The 14,816-nt window shown below is 49.9% G+C and overlaps 1 protein-coding gene across 8 annotated transcripts in view; it reads right to left on the reverse strand.

The window, feature by feature from the left end:
- LOC118381049 (feline leukemia virus subgroup C receptor-related protein 2-like) overlaps positions 1 to 14,816 on the reverse strand; it is a 58,927-nt gene that overhangs the window by 20,404 nt on the left and 23,707 nt on the right. For all 8 annotated transcript variants that reach the window (XR_008071733.1, XR_008071736.1, XR_008071735.1 and 5 more), the window contains 2 exons: positions 12,352 to 12,419; positions 2,893 to 2,996 (listed from right to left, as the gene is read on the reverse strand). Coding sequence is in view for 4 of the 8 variants with exons in the window: in XM_052471507.1 (XP_052327467.1) it covers positions 2,893 to 2,996; positions 12,352 to 12,419 (172 nt within the window). In the remaining 4 variants the exon portion in view is untranslated. The remainder of the gene's footprint in view (positions 1 to 2,892; positions 2,997 to 12,351; positions 12,420 to 14,816) is intronic.

The following is a 14,816-nucleotide window of genomic DNA, read 5'->3' on the forward strand; positions in this document are numbered from 1 at the left end:
CGTCCCAATCAGAGCAGGCCTCAGCTAAAATGGCCTTTATGACATCAACCTACCTAGGATTCTAGATCTATTTGACGTCCCAATCAGGGGTCAGTGAGTCTAGCTGAGCAGCAACATCACACAGCAGGGCCCGGAGTCTAGCTGAACAGCAACAGCAGGGCCCCGAGTCTAGCTGAACAGCAACATCACACAGCAGGGCCCCAAGTCTAGCTGAGCAGCAACATCACACAGCAGGGCCCCAAGTCTAGCTGAGCAGCAACAGCAGGGCCCGGAGTCTAGCTGAACAGCAACAGCAGGGCCCCAAGTCTAGCTGAGCAGCAACATCACACAGCAGGGCCCCAAGTCTAGCTGAGCAGCAACATCACACAGCAGGGCCCCAAGTCTAGCTGAACAGCAACATCACACAGCAGGGCCCCGAGTCTAGCTGAACAGCAACATCACACAGCAGGGCCCCGAGTCTAGTTGAACAGCAACATCACACAGCAGGGCCCCGAGTCTAGCTGAACAGCAACATCACACAGCAGGGCCCCGAGTCTAGCTGAACAGCAACATCACACAGCAGGGCCCCGAGTCTAGCTGAACAGCAACATCACACAGCAGGGCCCCGAGTCTAGTTGAACAGCAACATCACACAGCAGGGCCCCGAGTCTAGCTGAACAGCAACATCACACAGCAGGGCCCCGAGTCTAGTTGAACAGCAACATCACACAGCAGGGCCCCGAGTCTAGTTGAACAGCAACATCACACAGCAGGGCCCCGAGTCTAGTTGAACAGCAACATCACACAGCAGGGCCTGGAGTCTAGCTGAACAGCAACATCACACAGCAGGGCCCCAAACTAGCTGAACAGCAACATCACACAGCAGGGCCCCGAGTCTAGCTGAACAGCAACATCACACAGCAGGGCCCCGAGTCTAGCTGAACAGCAACATCACACAGCAGGGCCCTAGAGTCTAGTTGAACAGCAACATCACACAGCAGGGCCCCGAGCTGAAATGAACAGCAACATCAACAGCAGGGCCCTAGTCTAGTTGAACAGCAACATCACACAGCAGGGCCCCGAGTCTAGTTGAACAGCAACATCACACAGCAGGGCCCCGAGTCTAGTTGAACAGCAACATCACACAGCAGGGCCCCGAGTCTAGCTGAACAGCAACATCACACAGCAGGGCCCCAAGTCTAGCTGAACAGCAACATCACACAGCAGGGCCCCGAGTCTAGCTGAACAGCAACATCACACAGCAGGGCCCCGAGTCTAGCTGAACAGTAAACATCACACAGCAGGGCAGCAGAGATGGAGGAACAGTCATCACACACTAATAAACCCTAAACAACTCTCAGCGAGCTGGAACACGAAACATGAAACAAATATGAATCAAAAAACAACAAAACATACACGAAACAGCAAACAACATGAACCAAGGCCGGCAGAGAAGAAGAACCAAGGCCGGCAGAGAAGAAGAACCAAGGCCGGCAGAGAAGAAGAACCAAGGCCGGCAGAGAAGAAGAACCAAGGCCGGCAGAGAAGAAGAACCAAGGCCGGCAGAGAAGAAGAACCAAGGCCGGCAGAGAAGAAGAACCAAGGCCGGCAGAGAAGAAGAACCAAGGCCAGCAGAGAAGAAGAACCAAGGCCAGCAGAGAAGAAGAACCAAGGCCAGCAGAGAAGAAGAACCAAGGCCAGCAGAGAAGAAGAACCAAGGCCGGCAGAGAAGAAGAACCAAGGCCGGCAGAGAAGAAGAACCAAGGCCAGCAGAGAAGAAGAACCAAGGCCAGCAGAGAAGAAGAACCAATGCCGGCAGAGAAGAAGAACCAATGCCAGCAGAGAAGAAGAACCAAGGCCAACAGAGAAGAAGAACCAAGGCCAGCAGAGAAGAAGAACCAAGGCCAGCAGAGAAGAAGAACCAAGGCCAGCAGAGAAGAAGAACCAAGGCCAGCAGAGAAGAAGAACCAAGGCCAGCAGAGAAGAAGAACCAAGGCCAGCAGAGAAGAAGAACCAAGGCCAGCAGAGAAGAAGAACCAAGGCCAGCAGAGAAGAAGAACCAAGGCCAGCAGAGAAGAAGAACCAAGGCCAGCAGAGAAGAAGAACCAAGGCCAGCAGAGAAGAAGAACCAAGGCCAGCAGAGAAGAAGAACCAAGGCCAGCAGAGAAGAAGAACCAAGGCCAGCAGAGAAGAAGAACCAGGGCCAGCAGAGAAGAAGAACCAGGGCCAGCAGAGAAGAAGAACCAAGGCCAGCAGAGAAGAAGAACCAAGGCCAGCAGAGAAGAAGAACCAAGGCCAGCAGAGAAGAACCAAGGCCAGCAGAGAAGAAGAACCAAGGCCAGCAGAGAAGAAGAACCAAGGCCAGCAGAGAAGAATAACCAACACTAATCAACATCCTGCATAGTCAAGTCGAAGGAAGTCTCACACAGCTGGACAACAACATGAAAGGATAAAACACGGACAGTCCAGAACTCAAGACAATAGCGTCACACAAGTCCATTGGTGAGAGTTGCTCAGTGAGTTTCCTTCCCAGCGTTCAAAACCAATGAAACCAGCTTTGCCCACTGGGTTGGTTCCAGACAGTGTTTTGAAATTAGACAAGGAAACATATTGTATCTTATCCCACTTCCCTCCATCCCCCGACCCCCTGTCCCCCGACCACCGACCCCCTGGTCCCCTTGACCCCCTGTCTCCCTGAATGATATAAAGTGTACTATAGTGACCAGGGTTGCAAAATTCCAGGAACTTTCAAGTTATACTCGGTTGGAGATTTCCCAGAAAAAGCAGGAAATCTGGAATTCTCCAACCAGGATTTCTGGAAAAACAGGGAATTTATTGAAAGTTGCCAGAATTCTGCAACCCTAGTAGTGACCCATGAGAGATGCACGTTTAAACAACCTGGACTCGACTTACTTGTATGTTTTGGTTCTGTCCAACCAGATGCCACAGATCAGCGACCCCACCATGCCAGCGATAACGATGGTGAGACCTATCCTCCCTGCATTCAACTCCTCACCCTGCGGGGGGTGACAGACAGACAGACAGACAGGTTAGTGTGTGTGAGAAGCTCTGGTCAAACGTAGGACCCAATTCTGTGCCATTGTGATGCATCCCATGTCTCAGGGTTACCATAGTACATGTTACTTTAACCCAGTGGTTCCCAAATTGTGGGGTGCAAGGGGTTGGCAAGGGGTTGGCAAGGCCCCCCCCCCCCCCCTCCCCACTGCGAATGATCTGGAACCCATTGCAAAATGTATATTATTGAATGAAATGTAAAAACATGCTAACTTTTTCTCTCCGCCAACTAGAGGGGTGTAAACTGTTTGGAAGGGGGGCCTGAGTGATAAGTATTGGGAATCCCTGCACTAATCAACTGGTGACTATACTGGAAAGGTTTCTCTGAGCTGTCTTCAGTGTTGAACAAAGGAATGAGATAAATGTGATGCTGTACAGCGGGTGGGTCAAACTCCACAGAGGGCCGAGTGTTTACAGGTTTTTGGTTTTTCCTTTCAATTACGACCTAGACAACCGGGTGAGGGGAGTTCCTTAATAATCAGTGACCTTGACAACCGGGTGAGGGGAGTTCCTTAATAATCAGGGACCTTGACAACCGGGTGAGGGGAGTTCCTTAATAATCAGTGACCTTGACAACCGGGTGAGGGGAGTTCCTTAATAATCAGTGACCTTGACAACCGGGTGAGGGGAGTTCCTTAATAATCAGGGACCTTGACAACCGGGTGAGGGGAGTTCCTTAATAATCAGTGACCTTGACAACCAGGTGAGGGGAGTTCCTTAATAATCAGTGACCTTGACAACCAGGTGAGGAGAGTTCCTTAATAATCGGTGACCTAGACAACCAGGTGAGGGGAGTTCCTTAACAATCGGTGACCTAGACAACCAGGTGAGGGGAGTTCCTTAACAATCGGTGACCTAGACAACCAGGTGAGGAGAGTTCCTTAATAATCAGGGACCTTGACAACCAGATGAGGGAGTTCCTTAATAATCAGTGACCTTGACAACCAGGTGAGGAGAGTTCCTTAATAATCAGTGACCTTGACAACCAGGTGAGGGGAGTTCCTTAATAATCAGTGACCTTGACAACCAGGTGAGGGGAGTTCCTTAATAATCAGTGACCTTGACAACCAGGTGAGGGGAGTTCCTTAATAATCAGTGACCTTGACAACCAGGTGAGGGGAGTTCCTTAATAATCAGTGACCTTGACAACCAGGTGAGGGGAGTTCCTTAATAATCAGTGACCTAGACAACCAGGTGAGGGGAGTTCCTTAATAATCAGTGACCTTGACAACCAGGTGAGGAGAGTTCCTTAATAATCAGTGACCTTGACAACCAGGTGAGGGGAGTTCCTTAATAATCAGTGACCTTGACAACCAGGTGAGGGGAGTTCCTTAATAATCAGTGACCTAGACAACCAGGTGAGGGGAGTTCCTTAATAATCAGTGACCTTGACAACCAGGTGAGGAGAGTTCCTTAATAATCAGTGACCTTGACAACCAGGTGAGGGGAGTTCCTTAATAATCAGTGACCTTGACAACCAGGTGAGGAGAGTTCCTTAATAATCAGTGACCTTGACAACCAGGTGAGGGGAGTTCCTTAATAATCAGGGACCTTGACAACCAGGTGAGGGGAGTTCCTTAATAATCAGGGACCTAGACAACCAGGTGAGGGGAGTTCCTTAATAATCAGTGACCTTGGGTGAACAACAGGGCCGTGTTGGGTAAGGGACCTAGAACAACAGGGCCGTGTTGGGTAGGGGTGAACAACAGGGACCGTGTTGGTGAGGGGTGAACAACAGGGCCGTGTTGGGTAACCAGGTGAACAACAGGGCCGTGTTGGGTAAGGGGTGAACAACAGGGCCGTGTTGGGTAGTTCCTGAACAACAGGGCCGTGTTGGGTACAACAACAGGGCCGTGTTGGGTAAGGGTGAACAACAGGGCCGTGTTGGGTAACCAGATGAACAACAGGGCCGTGTTGGGTAAGGGACCTGAACAACAGGGCCGTGTTGGGTAAGGGGTGAACAACAGGGCCGTGTTGGGTAAGGGGTGAACAACAGGGCCGTGTTGGGTAAGGGGTGAACAACAGGGCCGTGTTGGGTAAACCAGGTGAACAACAGGGCCGTGTTGGGTAAGGGGTGAACAACAGTGACCGTGTTGGGTACAACAAGGTGAGGGCCGTGTTCCTTAAGGGGTGACCTTGACAACAGGGCCGTGTTGGGTTCCTTGAACAACAGGGCCGTGTTGACAACCAACAACAGGGCCGTGTTGGGTAAGGGGTGAACAACAGGGCCGTGTTGGGTAAGGGGTGAACAACAGGGCCGTGTTGGGTAGGGTGAACAACAGGGCCGTGTTGGGAAGGGGTGAACAACAGGGCCGTGTTGGGTGAGGGGTGAACAACAGGGCCGTGTTGGGTAGGGGAGTGAACAACAGGGCCGTGTTGGGTAACCAGGGGTGAACAACAGGGCCGTGTTGGGTAAGGGGTGAACAACAGGGCCAGTGTTGGGTAAGGGGTGAACAACAGGGCCGTGTTGGGTAAGGGGTGAACAACAGGGACCGTGTTGGGTGAGAGAAGGGGTGAACAACAGGGCCGTGTTGGGTACAACCAGGTGAACAACAGGGCCGTGTTGGGTAAGGGTGAACAACAGGGCCGTGTTGGGTAAGGGGTGAACAACAGGGCCGTGTTGGGTAAGGGGTGAACAACAGGGCCGTGTTGGGTAAGGGGTGAACAACAGGGCCTGTGTTGGGTAAGGGGTGAACAACAGGGCCGTGTTGGGTAAGGGTGAACAACAGGGCCGTGTTGGGTAATCAGTGAACAACAGGGCCGTGTTGGGTAATCAGTGAACAACAGGGCCAGTGTTGGGTAAGGGGTGAACAACAGGGCCGTGTTGGGTAAGGGGTGAACAAGGGAGGTGTTGGGTAAGGGGTGAACAACGGGGCCGTGTTGGGTAAGGGGTGAACAACGGGGCAAAGGTGAACAACGGGGCCGTGTTGGGTAAGGGGTGAACAACGGGGCCGTGTTGGGTAAGGGGTGAACAACGGGGCCGTGTTGGGTAAGGGGTGAACAACGGGCCGTGTTGGGTAAGGGGTGAACAACAGGGCCGTGTTGGGTAAGGGGTGAACAACAGGGCCGTGTTGGGTAAGGGGTGAACAACAGGGCCGTGTTGGGTAAGGGGTGAACAACAGGGCCGTGTTGGGTAAGGGGTGAACAACAGGGCCGTGTTGGGTAAGGGGTGAACAACAGGGCCGTGTTGGGTAAGGGGTGAACAACAGGGCCGTGTTGGGTAAGGGGTGAACAACAGGGCCGTGTTGGGTAAGGGGTGAACAACAGGGCCGTGTTGGGTAAGGGGTGAACAACAGGGATGTGTTGGGTAAGGGGTGAACAACAGGGCCGTGTTGGGTAAGAGTCTTGGTTCAAATGACTTACAGTAATGTCTTTTAACCTTTTACTATACTTGTAGAATAATGTCTCCTTCGTTAACCTACTAATACAGTCATGTTCCAGTGGCCACAGGAAGAGGTCAGCACTTCCAGGGCACGGTAACGAGGGAAGGACAATAGCAGCGTCTGCTAAATGACTTAAATGTAAATGTTACGGTAACGAGGGAAGGACGATAGCAGCGTCTGCTAAATGACTTAAATGTGAATGTTACGGTAACGAGGGAAGGACAATAGCAGCGTCTGCTAAATGACTTAAATGTAAATGTTACGGTAACGAGGGAAGGACGATAGCAGCGTCTGCTAAATGACTTAAATGTAAATGTTACGGTAACGAGGGAAGGACGATAGCAGCGTCTGCTAAATGACTTAAATGTGAATGTTACGGTAACGAGGGAAGGACGATAGCAGCGTCTGCTAAATGACTTAAATGTAAATGTTACGGTAACGAGGGAAGGACGATAGCAGCGTCTGCTAAATGACTTAAATGTGAATGTTACGGTAACGAGGGAAGGACGATAGCAGCGTCTGCTAAATGACTTAAATGTAAATGTTACGGTAACGAGGGAAGGACGATAGCGTCTGGAGTGGGGTCTACTGTAAATGTTCCTACTGTAGCTCCTGCTTCAATGTGGGTCTGTATATCCCCACATACAGGGTTACGGTAACGAGGGAAGGACAATAGCAGCGTCTGCTAAATGACTTAAATGTAAATGTTACGGTAACGAGGGAAGGACGATAGCAGCGTCTGCTGACTTAAATGTAAATGTTACGGTCTGGGAAGGACAATCAGCGTCTGCTAAATGACTTAAATGGAATGTTACGGTAACGAGGGAAGGACGATAGCAGCGTCTGCTAAATGACTCTAAATGTAAATGTTCCTGCGAGGAAGGACGATAGCAGCGTCTGCTAAATGACTTAAATGTAAATGTTACGGTAACGAGGGAAGGACGATAGCGTCTGGAGTGGGGTCTACTGTAAATGTTCCTGCTGTAGCTCCTGCTTCAATGTGGGTCTGTATATCCCCACATACAGGGTTACGGTAACGAGGGAAGGACAATAGCGTCTGGAGTGGGGTCTACTGTAAATGTTCCTGCTGTAGCTCCTGCTTCAATGTGGGTCTGTACATCCCCACATACAGGGTTACGGTAACGAGGGAAGGACAATAGCGTCTGGAGTGGGGTCTACTGTAAATGTTCCTGCTGTAGCTCCTGCTTCAATGTGGGTCTGTATATCCCCACAAACAGGGTTTACGGTAACGAGGGAAGGACGATAGCGTCTGGAGTGGGGTCTACTGTAAATGTTCCTGCTGTAGCTCCTGCTTCAATGTGGGTCTGTATATCCCCACATACAGGGTTACGGTAACGAGGTTAGGACAATAGCAGCGTCTGCTAAATGACTTAAATGTAAATGTTACGGTAACGAGGGAAGGACGATAGCAGCGTCTGCTAAATGACTTAAATGTAAATGTTACGGTAACGAGGGAAGGACAATAGCAGCGTCTGCTAAAATGACTTATATGTGAATGTTACGGTAACGAGGAAGGACGATAGCAGCGTCTGCTAAATGACTTAAATGTAAATGTTATTAGGAAGGACGAGAGCAGCGTCTGCTAAATGACTTAAATGTAAATGTTACGGTAACGAGGGAAGGACGATAGCGTCTGGAGTGGGGTCTAAATGTTCCTGCTGTAGCTCCTGCTTCAATGTGGGTCTGTATATCCCCACATACAGGGTTTTCAACGAGGGAAGGACAATAGCAGCGTCTGGAGTGGGGTCTACTGTAAATGTTCCTGCTGTAGCTCCTGCTTCAATGTGGGTCTGTACATCCCCACATACAGGGTTACGGTAACGAGGGAAGGACAATAGCGTCTGGAACTGTAAATGTTCCTGCTGTAGCTCCTGCTTCAATGTGGGTCTGTATATCCCCACAAACAGGGTTTACGGTAACGAGGGAGGACCATAGCGTCTGGAGTGGGGTCTACTGTAAATGTTCCTGCTGTAGCTCCTGCTTCAATGTGGGTCTGTATGTCCCCACATACAGGGAAGAGATCAGGACATAGAGGGTCGTAATCGAGACTTGTCAAATTAACTTTGTAGTCTCTCCTTATCGTTCACCATATTACTGTAGGCGACTTGGCATAACGCCTCCATTGTTATCGAAAGTATTCTTGTTCCAGTATTTCCAGTATTTCAATGGCGTCTTTGACTGTAGTGTTTCAGTGCCCACAGGCTGCATTAAAGAGCAGAGCGATCAGGACACGCTATAGGGTACTGTAGAAGAGGGAAGGACAACAATGCGTCTACTGTGATCTAAATGAGACATGCTCCAACTGTAGTTCCAGTGTTTTCAATGAATAGTACCAGTGTTCCCATAATGCACTGTAGAGCCAACAGGGTCAGAACGTAGTACCAGTGTTCCCATAATGCACTGTAGAGCCAACAGGGTCAGAACGTAGTACCAGTGTTCCCATACTGCACTGTAGAGCCAACAGGGTCAGAACGTAGTACCAGTGTTCCCATAATGCACTGTAGAGCCAACAGGGTCAGAACGTAGTACCAGTGTTCCCATACTGCACTGTAGAGCCAACAGGGTCAGAACGTAGTACCAGTGTCCCCATACTGCACTGTAGAGCCAACAGGGTCAGAACGTAGTACCAGTGTTCCCATACTGCACTGTAGAGCCAACAGGGTCAGAACGTAGTACCAGTGTCCCCATACTGCACTGTAGAGCCAACAGGGTCAGAACGTAGTACCAGTGTTCCCATAATGCACTGTAGAGCCAACAGGGTCAGAACTTAGTACCAGTGTCCCCATACTGCACTGTAGAGCCAACAGGGTCAGAACGTAGTACCAGTGTTCCCATACTGCACTGTAGAGCCAACAGGGTCAGAACTTAGTACCAGTGTCCCCATACTGCACTGTAGAGCCAACAGGGTCAGAACGTAGTACCAGTGTTCCCATAATGCACTGTAGAGCCAACAGGGTCAGAACGTAGTACCAGTGTTCCCATACTGCACTGTAGAGCCAACAGGGTCAGAACGTAGTACCAGTGTTCCCATAATGCACTGTAGAGCCAACAGGGTCAGAACGTAGTACCAGTGTTCCCATACTGCACTGTAGAGCCAACAGGGTCAGAACGTAGTACCAGTGTCCCCATACTGCACTGTAGAGCCAACAGGGTCAGAACGTAGTACCAGTGTTCCCATAATGCACTGTAGAGCCAACAGGGTCAGAACGTAGTACCAGTGTCCCCATACTGCACTGTAGAGCCAACAGGGTCAGAACGTAGTACCAGTGTTCCCATAATGCACTGTAGAGCCAACAGGGTCAGAACGTAGTACCAGTGTTCCCATACTGCACTGTAGAGCCAACAGGGTCAGAACGTAGTACCAGTGTGCCCATACTGCACTGTAGAGCCAACAGGGTCAGAACGTAGTACCAGTGTGCCCATACTGCACTGTAGAGCCAACAGGGTCAGAACTTAGTACCAGTGTTCCCATACTGCACTGTAGAGCCAACAGGGTCAGAACGTAGTACCAGTGTGCCCATACTGCACTGTAGAGCCAACAGGGTCAGAACTTAGTACCAGTGTTCCCATACTGCACTGTAGAGCCAACAGGGTCAGAACTTAGTACCAGTGTCCCCATACTGCACTGTAGAGCCAACAGGGTCAGAACTTAGTACCAGTGTCCCCATACTGCACTGTAGAGCCAACAGGGTCAGAACGTAGTACCAGTGTTCCCATAATGCACTGTAGAGCCAACAGGGTCAGAACGTAGTACCAGTGTTCCCATACTGCACTGTAGAGCCAACAGGGTCAGAACTTAGTACCAGTGTCCCCATACTGCACTGTAGAGCCAACAGGGTCAGAACTTAGTACCAGTGTCCCCATACTGCACTGTAGAGCCAACAGGGTCAGAACGTAGTACCAGTGTCCCCATACTGCACTGTAGAGCCAACAGGGTCAGAACGTAGTACCAGTGTCCCCATACTGCACTGTAGAGCCAACAGGGTCAGAACGTAGTACCAGTGTGCCCATACTGCACTGTAGAGCCAACAGGGTCAGAACGTAGTACCAGTGTTCCCATACTGCACTGTAGAGCCAACAGGGTCAGAACGTAGTACCAGTGTGCCCATACTGCACTGTAGAGCCAACAGGGTCAGAACGTAGTACCAGTGTGCCCATACTGCACTGTAGAGCCAACAGGGTCAGAACTTAGTACCAGTGTTCCCATACTGCACTGTAGAGCCAACAGGGTCAGAACTTAGTACCAGTGTCCCCATACTGCACTGTAGAGCCAACAGGGTCAGAACTTAGTACCAGTGTCCCCATACTGCACTGTAGAGCCAACAGGGTCAGAACGTAGTACCAGTGTTCCCATAATGCACTGTAGAGCCAACAGGGTCAGAACGTAGTACCAGTGTTCCCATACTGCACTGTAGAGCCAACAGGGTCAGAACTTAGTACCAGTGTCCCCATACTGCACTGTAGAGCCAACAGGGTCAGAACGTAGTACCAGTGTCCCCATACTGCACTGTAGAGCCAACAGGGTCAGAACGTAGTACCAGTGTTCCCATAATGCACTGTAGAGCCAACAGGGTCAGATCGTAGTACCAGTGTTCCCATAATGCACTGTAGAGCCAACAGGGTCAGAACTTAATTGTATATACACACACACCACAGGAGGCTGGTGGCACCTTAACGGGGGAGGATGGGCTCGTGGATTCGTAACAAATACAAAGATGATGTTTCAAGGTGTTTCATGTCATTCCATTTGCTCCATTCTCAGACAGTGTTGTGAGCCGTCCTCCCTTCAGCAGCCTCCTGTGGTCCACACGGTGTGTAGAGGAAAGAGGGGCAGAACTTACAGGGTAGTGTAGAACTGTATAAATTACAGGGTAGTGTAGGACTTACAGGGTAGTGTAGAACTTACAGGGTAGTGTAGGACTTACAGGGTAGTGTACAGGGTAGTGTACAGGGTAGTGTAGGACTTACAGGGTAGTGTACAGGGTAGTGTACAGGGTAGTGTACAGGGTAGTGTACAGGGTAGTGTACGGGGTAGTGTACGACTTACAGGGTAGTGTACAGGGTAGTGTACGACTTACAGGGTAGTGTACAGGGTAGTGTACGACTTACAGGGTAGTGTACAGGGTAGTGTACGACTTACAGGGTAGTGTACAGGGTAGTGTACGACTTACAGGGTAGTGTACAGGGTAGTGTACGACTTACAGGGTAGTGTACAGGGTAGTGTACGACTTACAGGGTAGTGTACAGGGTAGTGTACAGACTTACAGGGTAGTGTACAGGGTAGTGTACTTACAGGGTAGTGTACAGGGTAGTGTACGACTTACAGGGTAGTGTACAGGGTAGTGTACGACTTACAGGGTAGTGTACAGGGTAGTGTACGACTTACAGGGTAGTGTACAGGGTAGTGTACGACTTACAGGGTAGTGTACAGGGTAGTGTACGACTTACAGGGTAGTGTACAGGGTAGTGTACGACTTACAGGGTAGTGTACAGGGTAGTGTACGACTTACAGGGTAGTGTAAGACTTACAGGGTAGTGTAAGACTTACAGGGTAGTGTACGACTTACAGGGTAGTGTACAGGGTAGTGTACGACTTACAGGGTAGTGTACAGGGTAGTGTACGACTTACAGGGTAGTGTACAGGGTAGTGTACGACTTACAGGGTAGTGTACAGGGTAGTGTACAGGGTAGTGTAGGACTTACAGGGTAGTGTAGGACTTACAGGGTAGTGTAGGACTTACAGGGTAGTGTAGGACTTACAGGGTAGTGTAGAACTTACAGGGTAGTGTAGAACTTACAGGGTAGTGTAGAACTTACAGGGTAGTGTAGGACTTACAGGGTAGTGTAGGACTTACAGGGTAGTGTAGGACTTACAGGGTAGTGTAGGACTTACAGGGTAATGCTCGATGATCATGCGGTTCAGTAGTGTGCCAACAGCATAGAAACAGCCCACGTTCAGTCCTGTGGGCGAGAGACACAGTGAGATACAGCCAATAGGGACTCGGCACACTCGGAGAGCAGCCAATAGGGGTTGATGTTCGAGGTAGGTCGCCCGTCCGTGGTTTATACAGTATTAACAGAGGCAAAGTGAGTCAGGAGAGAGAGAGGTAATGGTTAGGGTTGGTACGGTGATCGTATTACCACCAAGCCAGCAGTCACGAGTCATGACAGTAGTCAAATTCCACGTGACCATTTAGTCACATAACTAGGCTTCTCCAAGCTCTGATGCTGCTGATTGTCAGTAGCCTACTAAACTCATTAGTAGCCTACTAAACTTGCTAAATGCCTGGTACTCATTTACATTACATTTAAGTCATTTAGCAGACGCTCTTATCCAGAGCGACTTACAAATTGTACTCATCACTCTATTGTCCCTCTAATCACTCTGACATCAATGCAAAATGTAATGGACAATCTAATCAAACACTTCATGAGAGCCCATGAGCTCACAACATTTCTATAGGCTATGCAATTGCGTGACAAAACAGAGTGATGGCCTCTAATAAAAAGATGAGGATCCCATCAGCTTTCTATAGGCTAGGCCTACTATATTTATTTCTCAACTTTCCTAATAGTAAGCACATTGCTTCTCTTTACAACAGGAGTATAGCCTAGCTGGCTGGCATGCACATGAACCAGGGGAAAAGTGTCCTCCGTTCTCTATTTAAGTGCATAGATGACATGTATTTTTCCCCCTGTCCCCGTTTCAGACAGGTGCATGATAATGGTCCATTCTAAATCCAAAACTAATGTCACACATTATTTAGTATATGGAAAAAGACCAGATTAAACCAAGAATAGTCTGATGGGTGACAATATTAGCCTATCACTTGTGAATGACGCCCAGCACAAGTCAAGAAACAATGCCTTTTTTTTCTTCGATTTTTTTATAATCATAGTCACACCTCTCATGTTGCCTAGCGCATCGGCCTCTATGTTTTGATAAGGTTTGTATCACAACTAAAAGTGGTCAAATAACTTCTTAAAATGAAGCGCATTAATCCGCTTTACAAGGGGTGTAGAGCCTAACTCGACCTATGTCTTTGTTAACCTCTCAACACAGAATAGCTGCATGTGCAACACTCCCTCAAATCGTTTGGAGAAAATATCCCATTTTATTCAGCTTTGTTCGATTGTATTCTTCATACTATAAGATAATATAAAATCACGCCGCTGAATTCTAAGCTAATCTTGTCTGTTAAATGAACTAGCGTAGCCCTTCAGGCAAACCGCCTCTAGCCCTTCAGGCATACCGCCTCTAGCCCTACAGGCATACCGCCTCTAGCCCTTCAGGCATACCGCCTCTAGCCCTTCAGGCAAACCGCCTCTAGCCCTTCAGGCAAACCGCCTCTAGCCCTTCAGGCATACCGCCTCTAGCCCTTCAGGCATACCGCCTCTAGCCCTTCAGGCATACCGCCTCTAGCCCTTCAGGCAAACCGCCTCTAGCCCTTCAGGCATACCGCCTCTAGCCCTTCAGGCAAACCGCCTCTAGCCCTTCAGGCATACCGCCTCTAGCCCTTCAGGCATACCGCCTCTAGCCCTTCAGGCATACCGCCTCTAGCCCTTCAGGCATACCGCCTCTAGCCCTTCAGGCATACCGCCTCTAGCCCTTCAGGCATACCGCCTCTAGCCCTTCAGGCATACCGCCTCTAGCCCTTCAGGCCGCCTCTAGCCCTTCACCGCCTCTAGCCCTTCAGGCATACCTTCAGCCCTTCAGGCATACCGCCTCTAGCCCTTCAGGCATACCGCCCTTCAGGCATACCGCCTCTAGCCCTTCAGGCATACCGCCTCAGGCAGGCATACCGCCTCTAGCCCTTCAGGCATACCGCCTCTAGCCCTTCAGGCATACCGCCTCTAGCCCTTCAGGCATACCGCCTCTAGCCCTTCAGGCATACCGCCTCTAGCCCTTCAGGCATACCGCCTCTAGCCCTTCAGGCATACCGCCCTTTCAGGCATACCGCCTCTAGCCCTTCAGGCATACCGCCTCTAGCCCTTCAGGCATACCGCCTCTAGCCCTTCAGGCATACCTTAGCCCTTCAGGCATACCGCCTCTAGCCCTTCAGGCATACCGCCTCTAGCCCTTCAGGCATACCGCCTCTAGCCCTTCAGGCATACCGCCTCGCCAGATCAGGACAACTCAAACGGATTACATTTTCTTCTTTAGACCTTAATGGATTTATTGTGAAGGTGTTTTATTAAACATGGTTCTATTAGACTTTTTTTTATTTTTTTATTTTAAATGTAGATGCTCCAAAGGTCTGCATCAGTGGCTTGTAGGCTGTGTGTGGAAGCCAGGAGATACCAGAATGGGTTGGATGTTAATTAAATAGGTCCTCCTATATACTTAATAAAAAAATA

This window comes from Oncorhynchus keta, chromosome 19 (genome assembly GCF_023373465.1).
Source record: "Oncorhynchus keta strain PuntledgeMale-10-30-2019 chromosome 19, Oket_V2, whole genome shotgun sequence".
Taxonomy (NCBI): Eukaryota; Metazoa; Chordata; class Actinopteri; order Salmoniformes; family Salmonidae; genus Oncorhynchus; species Oncorhynchus keta.